A 22,029-nucleotide genomic window follows, 5' to 3' on the forward strand; every position below is an offset into this window, starting at 1 on the left:
TCCGGGATGTCTGTCTGGCTTTTTCAGCTAATTAGAATGCCTGAGCTTCCTGATTGAGGGCTTGGCACATTTCCTTGCACCTGGAGATGTCTGGCGTATTTCTCGCAAGTCACATTGCTGGTCCGTGTGTAATCCGTATTTTTCTCGCCCCCATAGACTTTCATTGCCTGATTTTTTGCGCAATACGCTGACAAACGCAGCATGCTGCGATTTTCTACGGCCATAAAATATGGCTGCAAAATATACGGCAGATAGGAGCTGACCCATAGAAAATCATTGGTCCGTGTGCAATGCGTAGTTTTTGCGCCTCTCATTCGTCTGTAAAACACGCTAGTGTGACCCCGGCCTAAGGCTATGTGCACATGTAGAATGGACCTCTGCGGATTTTTCCGCAGCGGATTTTAGAAATCCGCAGGTAAAAGGCACCGCGTTTTACCTGCGGATTTACCGCGGTTTTTATGCGGATTTTGTGCGGATTCCACTGTGGTTTTACACCTGCGGATTCCTATTGTGGAGCAGGTGTAAACCGCTGCGGAATCCGCACAAAGAATTGACATGCTGCGGAATGTAAACCACTGCGTTTCCACGCGTTTTTTTCCGCAGCATGGGCACAGCGTTTTCTGTTTCCCATAGGTTTACATTGTACTGTAAACTCATGGCAAACTGCTGCGGACCCGCAGCTGCAGATCCGCTGCGGATCCGCAGCAAAATCTGCAATGTGTGCACATAGCCGCAGGTGCTCTTATAAACCAGAGGACTGATAAAACCCTAAAACAATATCATTATTAGTTATATCAAATATAGAAAGAAATGGGCTAAAAAACCACACACAATTATATATGCAATAATTGAAAACCGCCAAAGCCAAAAACAATTGCGGTCACGGAGTGGGGGAAGTGGGACAAAAGAGACTGCGGGCTATTAGCCCTAACCACTGTCCCTTCCTGGCCATGGAGGTTGGCACCATATAGGTTTGATATGGCGCCCCCTGCTCAATGTGGAGTGTCACTAAATGACCCTCACGTTTGACTGCTACCATTGTTTGACCATATAAAAGTAACCTGTATCAGTGCTAGGAGATGGATAAATTATATAATGACACACAGGTAACCAGGACCCTCGAGGGGTCTTTATACAGTATGTATATCTGCAAACTTCACCATCTATTCAAAGTATAAAAAAATACATCCTAGTGTCGATGATGATGCATGGATGTACTAGTGCAGGAGGCTGCAGATTATACTAATGCATAACTGATCATGGCTAGTATGAACATGCGCTTACATACTGGACACCAGCTTATATTCCAGTTCATAGACGGACATACCGCCAGTTCAACCGGTGTGGCTGCACTGGGGCCCGGAGGCTCCAGGGGGCCCCTGCAGGGTGGCTATTAATGAGGGCAATCTGGCCAGTTTATCTGGCCCCAAGGCTATGGGGGGCCCTAGCCAGATTGCCCTCATCTGCGGCAGGCAGGGAGTAATCTCTGTAGCTCCGCTGCCTGCAAGAGAAAATGGCAGCGGAGCTGCAGTGAATGGATCTGTCCTGCTTCTTGCCCGCACTGCCTGTCTCACACAGCAGCAGTTGAATGACATCATCATTCAGTGCCACAGCTGTGCAAGACAGGAAGCTGCCGGCAATGGTGGGGCTTCGGGATACTGTGCGCAGAGGTGAGGTGAGGTGTGTGTGTGTGTGTGTGCAGAGAGGTGAATGGTGCTGTGTGTGTGTGTATGCAGAGAGGTGAATGGTGCTGTGTGTGTGGCTGTGTGTGTATGCAGAGAGGTGAATGGTGCTGTGTGTATGTGTATGCAGGGAGGTGAATAGTGCTATGTGTGTGTATGTAGGTGGAGGAGAGGGCAATGATGGGGTGATGGGGCAGAATGCAATGATTGGGTTGAAAGAGAGGCCAATGATGGGGGTGATGGGGCAGAAGGCAATGATTGGGTTGACAGAGAGGGCAATGATGGGGAGAAAGCATTACATATAGTAACATAGTAACATAGTTAGTAAGGCCGAAAAAAGACATTTGTCCATCCAGTTCAGCCTATATTCCATCATAATAAATACCCAGATCTACGTCCTTCTACAGAACCTAATAATTGTATGATACAATATTGTTCTGCTCCAGGAAGACATCCAGGCCTCTCTTGAACCCCTCGACTGAGTTCGCCATCACCACCTCCTCAGGCAAGCAATTCCAGATTCTCACTGCCCTAACAGTAAAGAATCCTCTTCTATGTTGGTGGAAAAACCTTCTCTCCTCCAGACGCAAAGAATGCCCCCTTGTGCCCGTCACCTTCCTTGGTATAAACAGATCCTCAGCGAGATATTTGTATTGTCCCCTTATATACTTATACATGGTTATTAGATCGCCCCTCAGTCGTCTTTTTTCTAGACTAAATAATCCTAATTTCGCTAATCTATCTGGGTATTGTAGTTCTCCCATCCCCTTTATTAATTTTGTTGCCCTCCTTTGTACTCTCTCTAGTTCCATTATATCCTTCCTGAGCACCGGTGCCCAAAACTGGACACAGTACTCCATGTGCGGTCTAACTAGGGATTTGTACAGAGGCAGTATAATGCTCTCATCATGTGTATCCAGACCTCTTTTAATGCACCCCATGATCCTGTTTGCCTTGGCAGCTGCTGCCTGGCACTGGCTGCTCCAGGTAAGTTTATCATTAACTAGGATCCCCAAGTCCTTCTCCCTGTCAGATTTACCCAGTGGTTTCCCGTTCAGTGTGTAATGGTGATATTGATTCCCTCTTCCCATGTGTATAACCTTACATTGATGGATGGTGGAAAGGGCAATAATGGGGGTGGTGGGGGAGTAGGAAATGATGGAGGTGGTGAATGAGCAATAATGGGGGTGGTGGGGAGGAGGAATGATGGAGGTGGTGTAATGGGCAATGATGGGGTGGTGGGGAAAAGACAATGACGGTGATGGTGGAAAGGGCAATGATGAGGATGGTGGGGAGGAGTAAATGATGGAGGTCATGGAATGCATAATGATGGGGAGAAGACATTGATGATGGCAGTGTAAAGGACAATGATGGGGAGGAGGCAATGATGGAGGTGGTGGAATGGGTAATGATGGGGGTGGTGGGGAGGAGGAAATGATGGAAGTTATGGAATGGGTAATGATGGTAGTGGTGGGGGAGAAGACAATGATGATGGCGGTGGAAAGGACAATGATGGGGTGGTGGGGAGGAGGAAATGATGGAGGTGGTGAAGAGGGAAATCATGGAGATAGGGGAGAGGGCAATAATGGGATGTGGGGGGAGGAGGACAATGAGGGGTTTGGGGGATTGGGATGGGAGGAAGGGGGATTTACAGTTGTGGCCAAAAGTATTGACACCCCTGCAATTCTGTCAGATAATACTTAGTTTCTTTCTGAAAATGATTGCAATCACAAATTCTTTAGTATCATTATCTTCATTTAATTTGTCTTAAATGAAAAAAACATAAAAGAGAATGAAGCAAAAAGCAAAACATTGATCATTTTACACAAAACTCCAAAAATGGGCCAGACAAAAGTATTGACACCCTCAGCCTAATACTTGGTTGCACAACCTTTAGCCAAAATAACTGTGATCAACCGCTTCCGGTAACCATCAATGAGTTTCTTACAATGCTCTGCTGGAATTTTAGACCATTCTTCTTTGGCAAACTGCTCCAGGTCCCTGATATTTGAAGGGTGCCTTCTCCAAACTGTCATTTTTAGATCTCTCCACAGGTGTTCTATGGGATTCAGGTCTGGACTCATTGCTGGCCACCTTAGAAGTCTCCAGTGCTTTCTCTCAAACCATTTTCTAGTGCTTATTGAAGTGTGTTTTGGGTCATTGTCCTGCTGGAAGACCCATGACCTCTGAGGGAGACCCAGCTTTCTCACACTGGGCCCTACATTATGCTGCAAAATTTGTTGGTGGTCTTCAGACTTCATAATGCCATGCACACGGTCAAGCAGTCCAGTGCCAGAGGCAGCAAAACAACCCCAAAACATCAGGGAACCTCCACCATGTTTGACTGTAGGGACCGTGTTCTTTTCTTTGAATGCCTCTTTTTTTTCTCCTGTAAACTCTATGTTGATGCCTTTGCCCAAAAAGCTCTACTTTTGTCTCATCTGACCAGAGAACATTCTTCCAAAACATTTTAGGCTTTCTCAGGTAAGTTTTGGCAAACTCCAGCCTGGTGTCATGCCGTTCTGTTTCTGGTTTTCGGCATGACAATGCATATGTTTGCTTTAACCCTTTACTCTTTTCCCCCTAATTTGAGCAGGGATACTGTTGGCTGTTACCTTAATGGAACGTTCTCAGTTCCCTGCTCTGCTGCGCAGTCGTACATGGGTGTTTAGGTATTTGCCCTGCTGCAATCCTTCCTCATGTGCGGTCCCTGGTTGCTGCTTTGAAGCTGTCCGTGGGTTGTGAGGTCATTTGCAGTTGGTGCATGACTTTCCATGTGGTTCAGTGCTTGCAGTCTCAGCCAGGTGCCCTGAGCCTCAGATCCTGCACTGTGTGCTGTAATGGTTTCTGTTTGTGCTTAGGGCGTGCGCGGCCACACCTCCCCTGCTTTTATCAGGGTTAGGGTGTGTACTTCAAATGCTGTCCCCAGCCAATTGCTGAGGGGCAGCTCATATAGAAAGCTCCCCTGCCCTATGGGTGGGGCCTGAGCTACACTCACAAAGCTCCTGAACTTTGCTATGTGTGTTTCTGTTCCTGCACCTCTCCTGTCTATGTTTTGGTACCAAAGTCCTTGCCTTGATTCCTGTTTTGTCCTGTTCTGGTGCCTGTCCTGGAGGCGGTATATCCAGGCCCGAATCCTTGATCCTGTACCTGTCCTGTACCTGAACCTGTCTGAACGGTGTCTGCTGTGATTATGTTCCTGGAATACCTTTGCATCTGGAGCCTCACTCCCAGTGATTTTGAGTCTCTTGAACCAGGTGTTTCTGCTGAGCATCTACTACTCTGTGCTCTGACTACCATGCGGTGATAACCCCGTCTGGCTCATGTCCAGTACGGCGGTGTTTGCACCATCACGCTTGAGTTCCTTCCTAGGTCCGATGCCCGGAGCCTGACGACCGCAGTCTGGAACCTGATGACCGCTGTCTGGAGCTTGGAGCCTGATGTCTCTGGTGGTGCCTGTAGGTTGTGTCGGATGTCCGGAACCGAACGACTCCTGTCTAATGTCTGCTGGTGACCCTGGGTCCAGATGTCCTGTCTGTACCCTGATGTCCTGCCTGTGTCTTGATGACCTCATGGACCCTGATGTCCTGATATCCTGTCTGTTCCCTGATGTCCTCCCTGTGTCTGATATCCTGATGTAACTGGTGCCCAGGGCTGCCACGCCAGTGTCTCAGCCAACAACCCGGCCTAGGACACAGGAGTACTGGACAGACATCCGGGACACTGGCATGGCAGCCCAGGTAATCAGGTTAAATCAGGACATCAGGGATACCGGATAGACATCTGGGACACTGACGTGGCAGCCCTGGGCATCAGTTACATCAGGATATCAGGCACAGGGAGGACATCAGGACATCAGGGAACAGACAGGATATCAGGACATCAGGATCCATGAGGTCCTAAGCACAAACAGAAACCATTACAGCACACAGTGCAGGATCTGAGGCTCAGGACACCTGGCTGAGACTGCAAGCACTGAACCACGTGGAAAGTCATGCACCAACTGCAAATGACCTCACCACCCGCGGACAGCTTCAAAGCAGCAACGAGGGACCGCACATGAGGAAGGTATGGAGCAGGGCAAATACCTAGACACCCATGTACGACTGCGCAGCAGAGCAGGGAACTGAGAAGGCTCCATTAAGGTAACAGCCAACAGTATCCCAGCTCAAATTAGGGGGAAAAGAGTAAAGGGGTAAAGCAAACATATGCATTATCATGCCGAAAACCAGAAACAGACAGAACGGCATGACACCTGGCTTTTTTATGTCTCGGGGTAAGAAGTGGGGTCTTCCTGTGTCTCCTACCATACTGTCCCTTTTCATTCAGACGCCGACGGATAGTACGGGTTGACACTGTGGTACCCTCGGACTGCAGGGCAGCTTGAACTTGTTTGGATGTTAGTCGAGGTTCTTTATCTAACATCCGCACAATCTTGCGTTGAAATCTCTTGTCAATTTTTCTTTTCTGTCCACATCTAGGGAGGTTAGCCACGGTGCCATGGGCTTTAAACTTCTTGATGACACTGTGCACGGTAGACACAGGAACATTCAGGTCTTTGGAGATGGACTTGTAGCCTTGAGATTGCTCATGCTTCCTCACAATTTGGTTTCTCAAGTCCTCAGACAGTTCTTTGGTCTTCTTTCTTTTCTCCATGCTCAATGTGGTACACACAAGGACACAGGACAGAGGTTGAGTCAACTTTAATCCATGTCAACTGGCTGCAAGTGTGATTTATTTATTACCAACACCTGTTAGGTGCAACAGGTAAGTTACAGGTGCTGTTAGTTACACAAATTAGAGAAGCATCACATGATTTTTCTAACAGTGCCAATACTTTTGTCCACCCCTTTTTTATGTTTGGTGTGGAATTATATCCAATTTGGCTTTAGGACAATTCTTTTTGTGTTTTTTCACTGAAGACAAATTAAATGAAGATAATAATACCAAAGAATTTGCGATTGCAATCATTTTCAGGAAGAAAATGAGTATTATCTGACAGAATTGCAGGGCTGTCAATACTTTTGCCCACAACTGTATAATGGATTTAGGAACAGGGGGAGGTGGAGGAAGACGTTATTATCGATTATTATGTCTAACACATTCCCTTAGTGTATAGTGCATTCACTTATTATGTATAACACCATCCTTAGTTACATAGTTTCCTCTTTTGTTATGTATAACACTGTCCCCGATTACATACCATCCTCTTTAGTTATATATGGTGCCATCCCTTATTATATAGCTTCCTCTGCTGTTATGTACAGTGCTGTCTCTTACATAGTGCATTCTTGTTATTTTTTGTTATTCACAGTGCCCTCTTTTATTACATAGTCCCCTCTCTTGTTAGATGTAAAATGACTACTGATGGAGGAGCCGGTGACCAGACGACCAGTCCAGCAGCTCCTCCTTTCCCATGCTCCATCAGCCATCATTGCATTATACAGCTAAGAAGACAGGACAGTATGTAATAAAAAACAGGGCTCAATAAAATAAAATATGTAGGAGACGGTACTGTACATAACAAGAGAGGGAACTGTATAATAAGGGACTGCACGGCAATATACATAATAAAGGAGACTATGTAATATATACATGTATGACATATATGTGTGTGGCTATATATACATATATATATATATATATATATATATATATATATCTTTGTCGTCTTTAAAGAAGGGGGCCCAGACATATTTCCTACACAGGGACCCCAAGCTGTCTGTGCCCACCCCTCTTCCAGTTCATACCTTTGGGTTTTTCTCTGTTGGCATCATGTGCATATAAAGGTGTGGCCTGCCTTTACTTTGAGCTGGGCATTATATTGATGTGGTCTCCCGTGGCTGTGTGTCCTCTAGTTGGGCCCAGTCCCTCTCAGCCCTTATCTACATGCGTGTCACTTGACAAATGGTAAGGTTTTTAATATTAGAGTTAGGACTGTCCTAATTACAGTCACCATGGAGTGGTGGGATGGCTTTCGCAATTTTTTTTAATCAAAAAACATGTTAACTAAGTACTGTATCTTATTTTCATGCACTATGCAGTTTATTTACTGCAGGCTATTTAATCATTATGTTTCTGTCTTTGGTTTTTAATGCATAACTGATGTCTGCAGAAGAAACGCGAGGAGCACAATGATACCAGTAGGTGAAGTAGCATACATTCATGTGTGATATAAACTATGGTCCCTGCAGTATAGAAAGACATGGCCTGAATAGTACTTAACTTCATAGTTGTAGCATAGTCTCAATGCGTTCCGCCCTCTCTTTATTTTAATAGCAGCAGCGACCTACCTACCCATAAATGCAGGCTTTAGCCTAGGAGAGGATTCACATTAAATAGGTTCCCAGTAACTGGAGATCGCCTTGTCGTTGGCTGCTGGGCATGCATGAATTACCTAAATTATGTGCTAAGCATCTCCATTTTTTCTTATTATCTAGAGCAGTAATGCTATTAATATTTCATATATTTCATGTTTACAGACGATAGCAATACAGAGTGCTATTTTATTTGTTTGATATAAACTATAGCACCTGTGGTATAGAAAGACATGGCCTAAATAGGGCTAAAATTAATAGATGCAGCACAGTCTCAATGCGTTTCCCCCCTCTCTTAGGCTAAGTTCACACTTGCGTGTGGGTGCTCTGTGTACGGCTGCGAAGTTCCTCCCTTCACGGGCACGTCAAAATGCCACATGCGGACGCATCCGCATACAACGCATGTCCCTGCATACCCAAAGTTAAAGATAGGTACGCAGGACGATGCAGGATGCATGCGGTAGTAGGTGGAGCGTAGGCGGAGCTTAAGGAAGGAACTACGCAGCCATGTGCAGACCAGCCACTTGCAAGTGTGTAACCGGCCTTAATCAGTCCAGGGGTTCATCAAGAGAATGTTCCAATTGATGCACCAGCGCCCCAGGATGCAGGTAAAGTGATTCTACACAGCGAGCTGGTGCATCATCTAGAAAACCTCTCATCTACATCCCCCTATTAGTGGACATTTACCTAATGAATCCCTGAACGGATTAAGAGATGGGGTAAATGCATCAAGACTATGCTGCAACTTTTAAGTTCAGGCTATGAGTTTCCATACCACAGGGATTACAAGTTTATCACACCTTCACCTACTGGTATCATTGTGCTCCTGGCGTTTCATCTGCATCAGTTATGCATTAGTATAATCTGCAGCCTCCTGCACTAGTACATCCATGCATCATCAAATGTAAGCAGTTCTTTGTTTGATGGCTTGTGACTATCCATCATCCTCTTGATTACATTCCAGAGGTTATCAATGGGGTTCAGGTCAGGAGATTGGGCTGCTTATGATAGGGATTTGATGTGGTGGTCTCTTATTTTTTGCCAGAGCTGTATACATATAAAGACCCCAAGAAGGTCCTGTGGTCACCTGTGTGTCATTATATTATATAACTTGTCCATCTCCTAACACTGATATAGGGTATCTTTATATGACCTAAGGGTATTAGCAGTCAAAAGTGAGGGTCATTTAGTGACACTATACGTTGAGTCGGGAGGTGCCATATCGAAACTATAGGGTGCCAACCTCCATGGTCAGGAAGGGACAGCTGTTAGGGCAAGTTAGCTGGCAGTCTCTACTGTCTCACTTCCCCCACTCCCTGACCACAATTGTTACTGCCTTTGGTGTTTTTTAATTATTGTATATACAACTGTGCTTGTATATGGTACTGTACTGATATAGGGTATCTTTATATGACCTAAGGGTATTAGCAGTCAAAAGTGAGGGTCATTTAGTGACACTATACGTTGAGTCGGGAGGTGCCATATCGAAACTATAGGGTGCCAACCTCCATGGTCAGGAAGGGACAGCTGTTAGGGCAAGTTAGCTGGCAGTCTCTACTGTCTCACTTCCCCCACTCCCTGACCACAATTGTTACTGCCTTTGGTGTTTTTTAATTATTGTATATACAACTGTGCTTGTATATGGTACTGTACTGATATAGGGTATCTTTATATGACCTAAGGGTATTAGCAGTCAAAAGTGAGGGTCATTTAGTGACACTATACGTTGAGTCGGGAGGTGCCATATCGAAACTATAGGGTGCCAACCTCCATGGTCAGGAAGGGACAGCTGTTAGGGCAAGTTAGCTGGCAGTCTCTACTGTCTCACTTCCCCCACTCCCTGACCACAATTGTTACTGCCTTTGGTGTTTTTTAATTATTGTATATACAACTGTGCTTGGTTTTTGCCCGTTTCTTTATATATTTGATATAAGTAATAAAGATATTGTTTTAAGGTTTTTTGGTTGTAAACATGATAAGAGGGGCTCAGGAATCTTGCTTACTGTGAACAAAGGACATCTCACAGAGTTTAGAATACTTTTTGATTACTTTTAAGCCAGAATACAACGCAGTTACATTCTGGTCAATAAAACAATTATGTTGAGGAACAGCAGTGAAGGCAACGCTCCTTTTTATTTCTCTTAAGAAGTAATTTAGTCCACTTTGTTTCTTTGCCATCTGTCGTCTGACTTTTTGAACAATTTTTTACAAAGTTTTTCTACCAGGAGACAAGTCTGTTCAATTCTAATGCAATTTTTGTCAATGGTAAGAAGCTATTCTAAAGCTGTTAACTCTGAATTAATGCTTAATTTCACAGCACATTACTGCTGACATGGTGTTTTGATTCATTTAAAGAACATTATTGATTTTAATGAAATATGTAAGCAAGAACTAACTTGCTAATTAAATGTGTCAGGAATTGCTGAGGGCATGGTGTTTATGTAAGGAGACAACCCTGCCTTATTTTAGTGTTGTCTAACATGTACTAACTGATGCCATCCTGTATTTCTGTAAAGGTGTGGACCAGATCCAAGTCTTATGTACCCTTAGATTACAGCTTTCCAACTCAGAACTGATAAACTCGCTCCTACTGTCAGACATCAAAGATAGGAACGTGTCAGGACACTTGTGAACCTACTCATTGCTATTATATCTACGTTCTCATGGATCACTCATAAGACATGCAGGAAGCATCCCAATTATATCGCTGAAGATGGCACATCACACCACTCACAAAATAAGCCTTAACCCTTTAACAACTGCCATGTTGTGTTTTCACAGTAGCCGTACAGGAAACTTATGATGCGCACTGCAGAATCCCAATCCCAATACTAAGAGCCATTGACATCAGTCATGGATTGGAGACTGATAGAGTTGATCTCAAATCATCTGGATTATCTCAATGAGAATAACTGTTTAACTCCATATCAGCATGGGTTTATGAGAAATCGCTCCTGTCAAACCAATCTAATCAGTTTTTATGAAGAGGTAAGCTATAGGCTGGACCACGGTGAGTCATTGGACGTGGTATATCTCGATTTTTCCAAAGCGTTTGATACCGTGCCGCACAAGAGGTTGGTACACAAAATGAGAATGCTTGGTCTGGGGGAAATTGTGTGTAAATGGGTTAGTAACTGGCTTAGTGATAGAAAGCAGAGGGTGGTTATAAATGGTATAGTCTCTAACTGGGTCGCTGTGACCAGTGGGGTACCGCAGGGGTCAGTATTGGGACCTGTTCTCTTCAACATATTCATTAATGATCTGGTAGAAGGTTTACACAGTAAAATATCGATATTTGCAGATGATACAAAACTATGTAAAGCAGTTAATACAAGAGAAGATAGTATTCTGCTACAGATGGATCTGGATAAGTTGGAAATTTGGGCTGAAAGGTGGCAGATGAGGTTTAACAATTATAAATGTAAGGTTATACACATGGGAAGAAGGAATCAGTGTCACCATTACACACTGAATGGGAAACCACTGGGTAAATCTGACAGGGAGAAGGACTTGGGGATCCTAGTTAATGATAAACTTACCTGGAGCAGCCAGTGCCAGGCAGCAGCTGCCAAGGCAAACAGGATCATGGGGTGCATTAAAAGAGGTCTGGATACACATGATGAGAGCATTATACTGCCTCTGTACAAATCCCTAGTTAGACCGCACATGGAGTACTGCGTCCAGTTTTGGGCACCGGTGCTCAGGAAGGATATAATGGAACTAGAGAGAGTACAAAGGAGGGCAACAAAATTAATAAAGGGGATGGGAGAACTACAATACCCAGATAGATTAGCGAAATTAGGATTATTTAGTCTAGAAAAAAGACGACTGAGGGGCGATCTAATAACCATGTATAAGTATATAAGGGGACAATACAAATATCTCGCTGAGGATCTGTTTATACCAAGGAAGGTGACGGGCACAAGGGGGCATTCTTTGCGTCTGGAGGAGAGAAGGTTTTTCCACCAACATAGAAGAGGATTCTTTACTGTTAGGGCAGTGAGAATCTGGAATTGCTTGCCTGAGGAGGTGGTGATGGCGAACTCAGTCGAGGGGTTCAAGAGAGGCCTGGATGTCTTCCTGGAGCAGAACAATATTGTATCATACAATTAGGTTCTGTAGAAGGACGTAGATCTGGGGATTTATTATGATGGAATATAGGCTGAACTGGATGGACAAATGTCTTTTTTCGGCCATACTAACTATGTTACTATGTTACTATGTTACTATCTCACCCCTTTTCAACATCCACTGTGTTTGTTTATAAAGAAAATGTCAGGTGAGCTTGTATAGTTAAAAAAAAAGTTTAAAAAAATATAAAAGAAAAACAAAAACTTTGAGTCCACCATTTTCTCAATACAATAAAAGATACTTAAAAATAAAAATATTTGGTATCACTGCATCCGCAAAAGTCCAATCTAGCAAAATCAAAAATGATTTAACCTGTAGGTCATTTTTCGTTGTTGCACCTCCATGTCAAACGTCTCTCCATTTGTCTTCATTAACTCCTTACTCTCACTGGAAATGAAAGATCGCATGGGCTAATAAATGGTTCATTTTACTGGATGTGCTGCCTGTCTCTCCATATTAATTGATTGTTGGTGACTGTTGGATCAAGTCCATAGAGGTGTGCATTCTTATCTTTTTCAAATTTCCCATGCTGCTACTTTCTTTTAGTTACTTGTCAATGTATTGGGGAAGTGAACGAGTAGTGTATAATCGGGTGGTTTCGTCAAACTCAATCTGACAGGTGCCCCGCCCCTATCAAAGTGTATCAAAGTGTGTAACCCCTCCCCTCCTCCTGTCAGCCAGCTGTCCCTGAGTCTGGCTGACTTCCCCTTTTGATATAGTTTGGTCTAGCTTGATATAGTTTTATATTAGATTTTCTTAATTTGTTTTATTTTATATCCTATTAGACTTGCATATTATATGTATGCTGCTACAGCTGTGGCGGCTTATATTCATGTTTTTATAACACACCATGTTTGATATTGTTAATTTGATTCTGGGATAACACCTGTTTATAATTATATCCTAGTCGTGTATTTATTTTACACGTGGTTTATAACACCATTCTCATTATATGGGCACATTATGTATGTGGCCATATTACAACACACGCAAGTAAGAAGCGGTGTGTTTTATACGAATATAAAACCAAAGACACGATATTGTAAAAATTTAAAAAGATTTTATTGTTGCAAAATAAATACATCTCAAAGACATTTCAATACTATAAAAATTCTTACAGAATATAAAAAGTAAAAACATTAATACATCTCAAAGACATTTCAATACTATAAAAATGCTTACAGAATATAAAAAGTAAAAACATTAAATAGTACAATGAACATACATCATTACACTTCTTACAATATAATGAATATAGCGTTACAAGGCGAGTACAGCATTTATCCAGTACATTCTTTACATCGTGAGCCACATGGTTTGTAGTATCGGTAGAGACCTTTTTTTAGGTAGCAGAGTTCCGCGAGTGGTACCTAATGACGGGGAATGTAAAGATTGAATTGTACGGGGCGCCGGCGCTAACTTCAGCGGTGTAGATACAGAGCGTGTCTCACTGTTGGTAATTTTTAATTCATCTAAAAGCTTCCTAGTAGCGGGGTTACCCACAACTGTAGACGGCATATTTAGCTCGGCCATAGCCTGCATAAATGAATCCCAACCCAGAGGTAAATTTCTACTGTTCAGAGCATGGCTCTGCGTTGTACTACGTACCAAATCCAGTAAGTTAGACCCTGGTATTACGGATCCTTTGAAAATAAATTCAGCATTATTATTCCATGCTGTAACATTTTTATTCTGCAGCAGCCTGTTTAGTAAAAATTCAGCATTCTTTTTATATCTTTGGTTTATATGGCTGACAATCTCAGCGATCTCATGATTTTTATCAGAGTCGGTATTTGGCAATTGTTGCTGACCAGGATCAGGAGTGCTAACGAGATTTAAAGCCGTTACTTCTTTTGAGCTGTGCCTCGTATGTACCAAGTAGCGTTGTAGCACAGAGCTATACATTTTAATTTTCACATCATCGGGAATGTCACGACGCTGTAAAATGTCGCTAATTTCACCATCAAGGCGTCGAATAACACTGTCGCGTATGTTATCTGTAGTACCGGATTAATAACTGTTAATACAGCCTAACTAGCGTATTCAGCGCTTACTTACTACCTATGTTTTGTTTAACATAGACATATTTATAGTCATATTTATACAGTAGCTGCATATTTAGTTGCGCTGTATAATATAGTTTTACTGCATAAACCATATTTGTGGTACATAATTAATATAGGAAGACTTATCCGTATTACCCATGATTTGCTTAATATAAACATATTTATACACGGGACGCAGTTTTATTTGTTGGTGTATATAAATGAGTTTGACGAGTGGTGGTGTGTGGTTAATATAGATTGCACAAAAAAATTTACACAGATAATTTATTTTAGATGGAATCCCAAAATTTTTCCAGCCAAGTTGAGGATTCGGTAATAGGTATGTTTCATGTTTGATATAAATGTAGCTGTTAGTGTCCCATTCTAAGTAAGGACTGTTTTATATATTGTCTTTACATTGTTTTATTCTTTCTTGTTTAAGATGAATTTATCAGGGGTATCCCCGATAATGTATATGAATTTATCGGGAACACCGCCGATGATGTAGATGAATTTATCAGGAACATCAGCGATGATTTTTTAAACAGCTTAAGCGTACCTGCTCTGGAGTGTGATACAGCTGGTGCTGAGTATCGTAACACTAATGAAGGTGACGCTGCTGTGTGGGATTTGACCCAGGACATCATAGGTGCGCTGTGTGTCTGCGTGTGTGTGTGTGTGTATATAGCTTTTAAGTATTTAGACGTGTAAATATATATATTAATTCTTTACAGATGTCGACATGTTTCCAGAACCAACCACCTCGGAACACAATCAGCTGCCTGTTGAGGACCTGTTTCACCAGACCCCCACACCGAGAAACAGCCCTGTTTCTAGAGCCCCTAAAAAACAGCGCAGACCGGAGAGCCGGAAAGGAAAAGGTGACATTCATATGAAAAGTTTTTGCACAACCGCTCTGAGAAAATCCACCACGCCTCTACTAAGGCCTATATCTTTATTTATAGCTTGTAAACTGAAGCCTAGAAGAATTTTCACAAAAGAGAATATACCGCAGTTAATGGAGAACCTCACAGAAGCTCCAGAAGACGCTGCGGCAATCATTCACCTCACATCGCTAGCCCGTAAGTGTATATTTTGATATACATGCATAGTCTCTGTACAATCAATGATACACGTGCTTCACCAATGAGATCCCGGGTCTCACACATATCTGACACATGTATCTTTCCTGCAGCTAAACGCAAAGTCATGAGAAAAACACCACCAGCACCTCTACAGCCGCTACAGCTCTCCGAGAATGGCGCAGTACCAGTGTGGACGGCAATACAATCGGCTAATGGAATTGTTAGAACATACCCGCTATCACCGATCTGTGTGGTGCAGAGCGCAGGAAAACCTGGACCATCGGACCAACGTGAAATACTCAATTCAAGTACCGGACAGCCATCGACCAACCGTGTGAATGACACCGCGCTACTATATCCAGAAGTGGTCGAGGCCCCTCGAAAACATAAGCGAAAAACAAAGCATATTACAGAGCCACCAACCACATCCCGCGCCGTGGGTGCCACAGCCACGATGACTCGTGAAGAGCTTGATCGCGAGATTGATCAGCTCGCTGATGGTAAGCAAGCACCCGTAGAACCGCTCATTATACGTATGACCCACACTATGCAACCGTCAGCGACATGTGTAACTGTACCTGCTAATTCCTCTGAGGTCGGACCCTCAGGAGCATCTAATTTGGGTGACATATCTCATGTCTGTGTATCTAACTCTGTTAATGTTAAGAAATGGTCAAAGAGGGCGCTACCAGTGGATGTTAAGGTATGTAAAAAGCCAAGGATTCATGCGGCAGCTACAAATCTGCCGCATGAATCCCGCAGCTGGGGCACCGCTGAAATGCTTGTGTTTCAGGAACACTTCGCCCGCTACTTACGCTACAAACTCTGGGTCCCCAAAATAATGTTTTTTTGTGATACTTTTAAAAAATTATTATCAACACAAAGCCCAACACAGACTAATAAGGCCGAACTATACGCGCTCCGGAGCCTGCGACTGGATGGCGAGATAACAGCTACAGCGACCCCATTATGACTAAATATGGTCGGCTACGGCATGCATAAACCACCTAAACTAACACTACCCAGGTATAATAGGGCTAGAGTTATAAAAAGGACTCTAAAATTGCTGGTCAGCGCTAGACGGGCGCTATGCGCTAGAAGGCGTCGTTGTGGCATGTGTCCTACAGTGCCTCTACAGACACACCAGCCGTCGACACAAGAGTCAGAACGGCAATCACATAGCCGAGACAACTCTACAGATGCCGCGCCAGCAACTACACAAAATTCACAAGCCTCAGACGTTGGCGCTGCTGGTAATGTGCGGAGCCCCGATCATACAGTATTTTTGCAACACATTCATCATCATGAAAGGGCCCTCTGCAATTTCAACGGCCATATACATACAGATCATTTTAGATTTGTAAATTTGGAGCGTGTACGATCATTTGAAGAGGGCGTGAATATTGTTCATGAAGGCATTCAGGCATTACTGGATAGAGTCATCAGGGACATTGAACCTGGCGACTTTGTACAGTTAAGGTTTGATGCCGGCGATACTTTAGACCCTATTTTCACTACAAAACAAACCCGTGACGATTTTAATTCCGAATCTTTTTTAAATGCTGTTGCCAGCGCACTTCAAAGTAACAATGAATGCATATTATCCAATTCGCTAAAGCTAGTCGTCACCATCATTAAATACCGACGCGGTGGTGTAAAACAAAAAAGGCGCTTGAAATCTATAGCGAGCAGTCAGATCATTAAACAAAAGAGACAATGGCTGTATGATTTTAACAATTACACGACAAATCTGTGTTTGGCTGCTAGTGTGTGCGCCCTGATGGACGACACGGATGTCACTGATGCTGTTTTACTGAGCCGCTCTAAAAACATACACGCCGCACTGGGCATCCCTGATGGGCAATTAGTGAGTTTTAGCGACATTCCAGCATTTGAAAAATATTTGGGTGTCACCATTAAAGTACTGTACTATAGTCAGGGCGATTGGCGTTACTTTCAGAGCGGTAATACACCTAATGGTAAAACAGTATTCATATTGTTCCATGATAATCACTACTACGGTATCAAAAATATGAAGGGTTTTATCGGGGCTGATTACTTTTGTGAGCTCTGCAATTCAGTGTTTCACCACAAAAACAAACACTCCTGTCAGTATTTTTGTAAGGCCTGTCAGAGAGAGAATTGCGTAGAAAGCAGTGCCGCCCACCAACCCAGATGTCCTGTTTGCAGATTTTATTGCCGCTCGAGCGTGTGCTTAGATTATCACAAACAATTGGGATTAGGCGACCCGGCATTCTGCAGACTTAAAACATTTTGTGATAAATGCAACCGTTTTGTCCTCAGAAATAGCGAAACAGAGCATAAATGTAATGGTTTGCGGTGTCCTGTATGTCGCAGACATATAAATAAATTCGATGCCCATCTTTGTTACATGCGGAAGTATGTAGCACAGGATGAGTCAGATTGTTATATCTTTTATGATTTTGAATGTATGCAGGAGACAGGCACGCACGTCCCGAATTACATTTATGCTACAACGCTGTATGGCCACCCCTCCTGGGAGTTTGAGGGTGATACCTGTACACATGACTTTGTACAATTCTTTACAAGCGGTAAATTTTCATTTCATACATTTATTGCCCACAATGGTGGAAGATACGATGCATACTTCATTGTTAAGGAACTGATTTCTGAAAAACTACAAGTACAGTTGATAACCCAAGGTGGCCGTCTCTTGTGTGTGTCGCTACCCGATTTGTCTATAAGGTTCATAGACTCTCTAAATTTTATCCCCATGAAACTCAGTAAATTACCACAGGCCATGGGCTTTTCAGGAGCAAAGGACATTTTCCACACTTTTTCAATACCAGAGAAAACCAAAACTATGTAGGTCCCATACCTGATGTAAAATATTATGGGGTGGAGTACATGTCACCTGGTGAGAAGGCAGAGTTCCTGGAGTGGTATGAGACACAGGTAAATACAACTTTTGACTTCAAGGCCGAGCTAAAATCTTATTGCAAACAAGATGTTGAAATTTTGAGACACGCCTGCGAGATCTATAGAGAGCGTATTATGCAGATGACGCAGAAAAATGTTAAAAAATACTGTAAGCGTCAAAAGCAAAGGATTGTAGTGAGCAGATCTGTTGATCCTTTTCAGCTCATCACCCTGGCCTCGGTGTGTATGACAATGTACCGGTTTAAATTTCTACCAAAAAAGACAATCGCCATTTTACCTGGTGATAATTATCACAAAGCAAAAAAGCGCTACTCGACACCCGCTATACAGTGGCTCATGTATGTAGCCCAATTAGTTCTGACAATAAAACATTTTAAGCTGATCTGTGTGCTTCCTAGGGTTTGCTTCACAGAACATAACACGCTGTACAGAATGCCGTATGTAATCGTACAGATCCTAGGATATAATTATAAACAGGTGTTATCCCAGAATCAAATTAACAATATCAAACATGGTGTGTTATAAAAACATGAATAAAACACACTGCTGCTTACTTGCGGGTGTTGTAATATGGCCACATACATAATGTGACCATATAATGAGAATGGTGTGTTATAAACCACGTGTAAAAAATAAATACACGACTAGGATATAAAATATATAAGATGCCATGGTGTGTTACAGCACCAAGCTCACAAACAACTAGGATATAATTATATAACGGTGCCATCTAATAGGGGATTATCAAAAAGCTAATATAAACATCGTACAGACCCTAGGATATAATTATATACCAATGCCATCTAATAAGGGGGATTATCAAAAGCTAATATAAAACTATAACAAGCTAGACCAAACTATATCAAAAGGGGAAGTCAGCCAGACTCAGGGACAGCTGGCTGACAGGAGGAGGGGAGGGGTTACACACTTTGATACACTTTGATAGGGAGCGGGGCACCTGTCAGATTGAGTTTGACGAAACCACCCGATTATACACTACTTGAACGATTGGACAAGACATAGTTTTCAATTTATCAAGGCCTGCGCTTTTAACACCAATCTTGAGAAAGGAGCATGTTGTAGACATGCACAAGTCTTAATGAATTAGGCGCTTCTGAAAAGGGACTGGATTAAGAATTGTGGCAAAAGGCATCCCGTAGCTCGTCATTAATCAAACATGCGGGTGTTGCCACGCTGCGTTGCAGCGCAGAGCAATACTGTTGTGAAAACGGCAAATTTTCAAAAAGCTCTCCGTTGCATAAAATATTTTTAGACTTCTCAAAGTGTCTTTTTATCATTTCATTGATGAATCGAGGCCATCATCTTTGTGATCTGCCAGCCAAGAGCCAGGGACAATCTGAAATAATACAGTACTGTGCCCTCAATTCTACAAACCACCTAAAAGTTTATTGTAATAATATGTCATGGTCTGCTTTGTCAAATGCCACAGAAAGTGCCACCTCTATCTTGCTCTTTGACAATCTACAATCTGGTTTCCGCCCCCATCACTCAACTGATACAGCCCTAGCCCTGACCAAAATCACTAATGACCTACTTACAGCCAAAACTAATGGACAATACTCTGTATCCTCCTTCTAAACCAGTCCTGTGTTTGACACAGTTGACCACTGCCTCCTACTACAGATCCTCTCCTCCTTTGGCATCAAAGACCTCGCCCTATCCTGGATCTCCTCATACATTTCCAACCGCACATTCAGCATCTCCCACTCCCACACTACCTCCTCATCCCACCCTCTCTCTGTTGGAGTCACCCAAGGCTCTGTTCTATGACCCCCTACTCTTCTCAATCTACACACTTGGCCTGGGACAACTCATAAAGTCCCATGGATTCCAGTACCACCTTTATGCTGATGACACTCAGATCTACCTTTCTGGCCCATACGTCACCTTTCTGCTGTCCAGAATCCAGAGTGTCTATCAGCCGTATCCTCCTCCTTCTCCTCTCGCTAACTCAAACTCAATGTGGACAAATCTGAACTCATCATCTTTCCTCCAACTCCTAGATCTTCCATACCTGACCTATCATTACAATTAACAACATCACGCTTTCCCCCGTACCGGAAGTCCGCTGCCTCGAAGTAACCCTTGACTCTGCCCTGTCCTTCAAACCATACATCCATGCTCTCTCCACCTCCTGTCACCTCCAGCTCAAAAATATCTCCAGAATCCATCCTTTCCTCAACCGTCAATCTACTAAAATGCTTGTGCATGCCCTCATCATCTCCCGCCTTGACTACTGCAACACCCTCTTCTGTGGCCTCCCTGCTAACACCCTTGCACCTCTCCAGTCCATCCTTAACTCTGCTGCCCGACTAATTCATCTCTCATCTCTACTCCTCTGCTTTCCCGCTCTGCACTTACTCCGCTGCCTCCTCACCACTACTGAAGCTACCGCCTCACCAACATCAGAGCTCGTACAACCCTCAACCTATTGTCTCCATCCCCACCATCCTGCAGAATGTAAGCCCGCAAGGGCAGGGTCTTCGCCCCTCTGTATCAGTCTGTAATTGTTAGTTTGCTTACTGTAAGTGATATCTTTAATTTGTATGTAACCACTTCTGATGTACAGCACCATGGAATCAATGGTGCTATATAAATAAATAATAATAATAACAAAAAGAGCTAAAAATATCAGGATGTGCATTTTGTCTCTGTCACTTGCCATGAGCTAGTCATTTTGTACTCATGTGAGTGTTGATTCAGTGTTAAAAATATTTTTTTAAAAATACCATAGAAATATATTGTTCCATGTATTCACATTAAACAGACATGCAAATATCCAAATATATACACATACCCAACTATACATTGTGAGGCAGTGAGGGGAATCATATACGAAGATTGTTACATTACCCCTAAGATGTATATAGACACATACTGGAAATGCTGGAAAGAATTGAAATTACAGACACAGTTGTTGTTACAATGCAAAATAAAAGTGAGTGTGGAATTGGTCAAGCTATTTGACCAAGTCAGATTTAGAAAAACCAAACATGGGATTTTGTTTTTGGAAAGATCTGCCAGAAGGTAGTGGGATGGATTTCTTCCTCCACACTGGGTCTTGCAAGTGGCCCATGGCCATGATTCTCATTTAATCCTGCAAGTAAGAGTTGGATGGGTCAGTGTTGGTTTTGCAAGCATCAGAGCAGGAGGCTGTGTATATGCTTGTCTGTGTGAGACTGAACACAGACCAGAGCCAGAGACTAAAACAAAGTTATTGCTGTACTCACGCATTATACGGTGGTGCAGTTGTCCACGACAACTGACTGATACGGACGCTCGCGCTGCAAACCGGATGATAAAGCTTGGATTTATTTTGTAATTTGGAAAATAAAGGCATTTAAGTTGAACTTTCTTGGGACACTGCCTCGTTACTGCACGAACGTGAAAGCCACTGCCTTAGTACAAATACACTAAGAAATACTGGATTCACAAATGAACATACAAAAAAAACTTACCAATATCTAAAGCCTACAATCCATGTCTCTGCAGGATATTTATAAAGTAAAATATTACATATAATACATAGTAAGAAAAGTGAAAATAATTACTTTTGAGCAGTTCTCACAAGTAGTCTTGCTGAAGATCACAACATCACTACTACTGATGTATTGCTGGATTTTAGTCTTCATAAACGACTTTTCTTTTTTCTTTCCAAATTCTTTCTCTTCCTTCTCATCTACTTTGTAGGATCTGATTTCTGGTTTCCTCATATCTTGATCACCTATGGTTAATTATAAAATAAAAGAGGTATCTATATTCAGATGGTAAAATAAGAGTGAAAAGAAACCAGTCATTACATATAAACGCAATCGTACCATGAAAA

General features: G+C 42.8%; 1 protein-coding gene across 1 annotated transcript in view; it reads right to left on the reverse strand.

The window, feature by feature from the left end:
• TXNRD1 (thioredoxin reductase 1) overlaps nt 1–22,029 on the reverse strand; it is a 178,649-nt gene that overhangs the window by 86,906 nt on the left and 69,714 nt on the right. The window contains exon 2 of the mRNA XM_069764223.1: nt 21,755–21,927. Within this exon, the coding sequence (XP_069620324.1) occupies nt 21,755–21,927 (173 nt within the window). The remainder of the gene's footprint in view (nt 1–21,754; nt 21,928–22,029) is intronic.

Source organism: Ranitomeya imitator, chromosome 4 (genome assembly GCF_032444005.1).
Source record: "Ranitomeya imitator isolate aRanImi1 chromosome 4, aRanImi1.pri, whole genome shotgun sequence".
NCBI classification, from domain to species: Eukaryota; Metazoa; Chordata; class Amphibia; order Anura; family Dendrobatidae; genus Ranitomeya; species Ranitomeya imitator.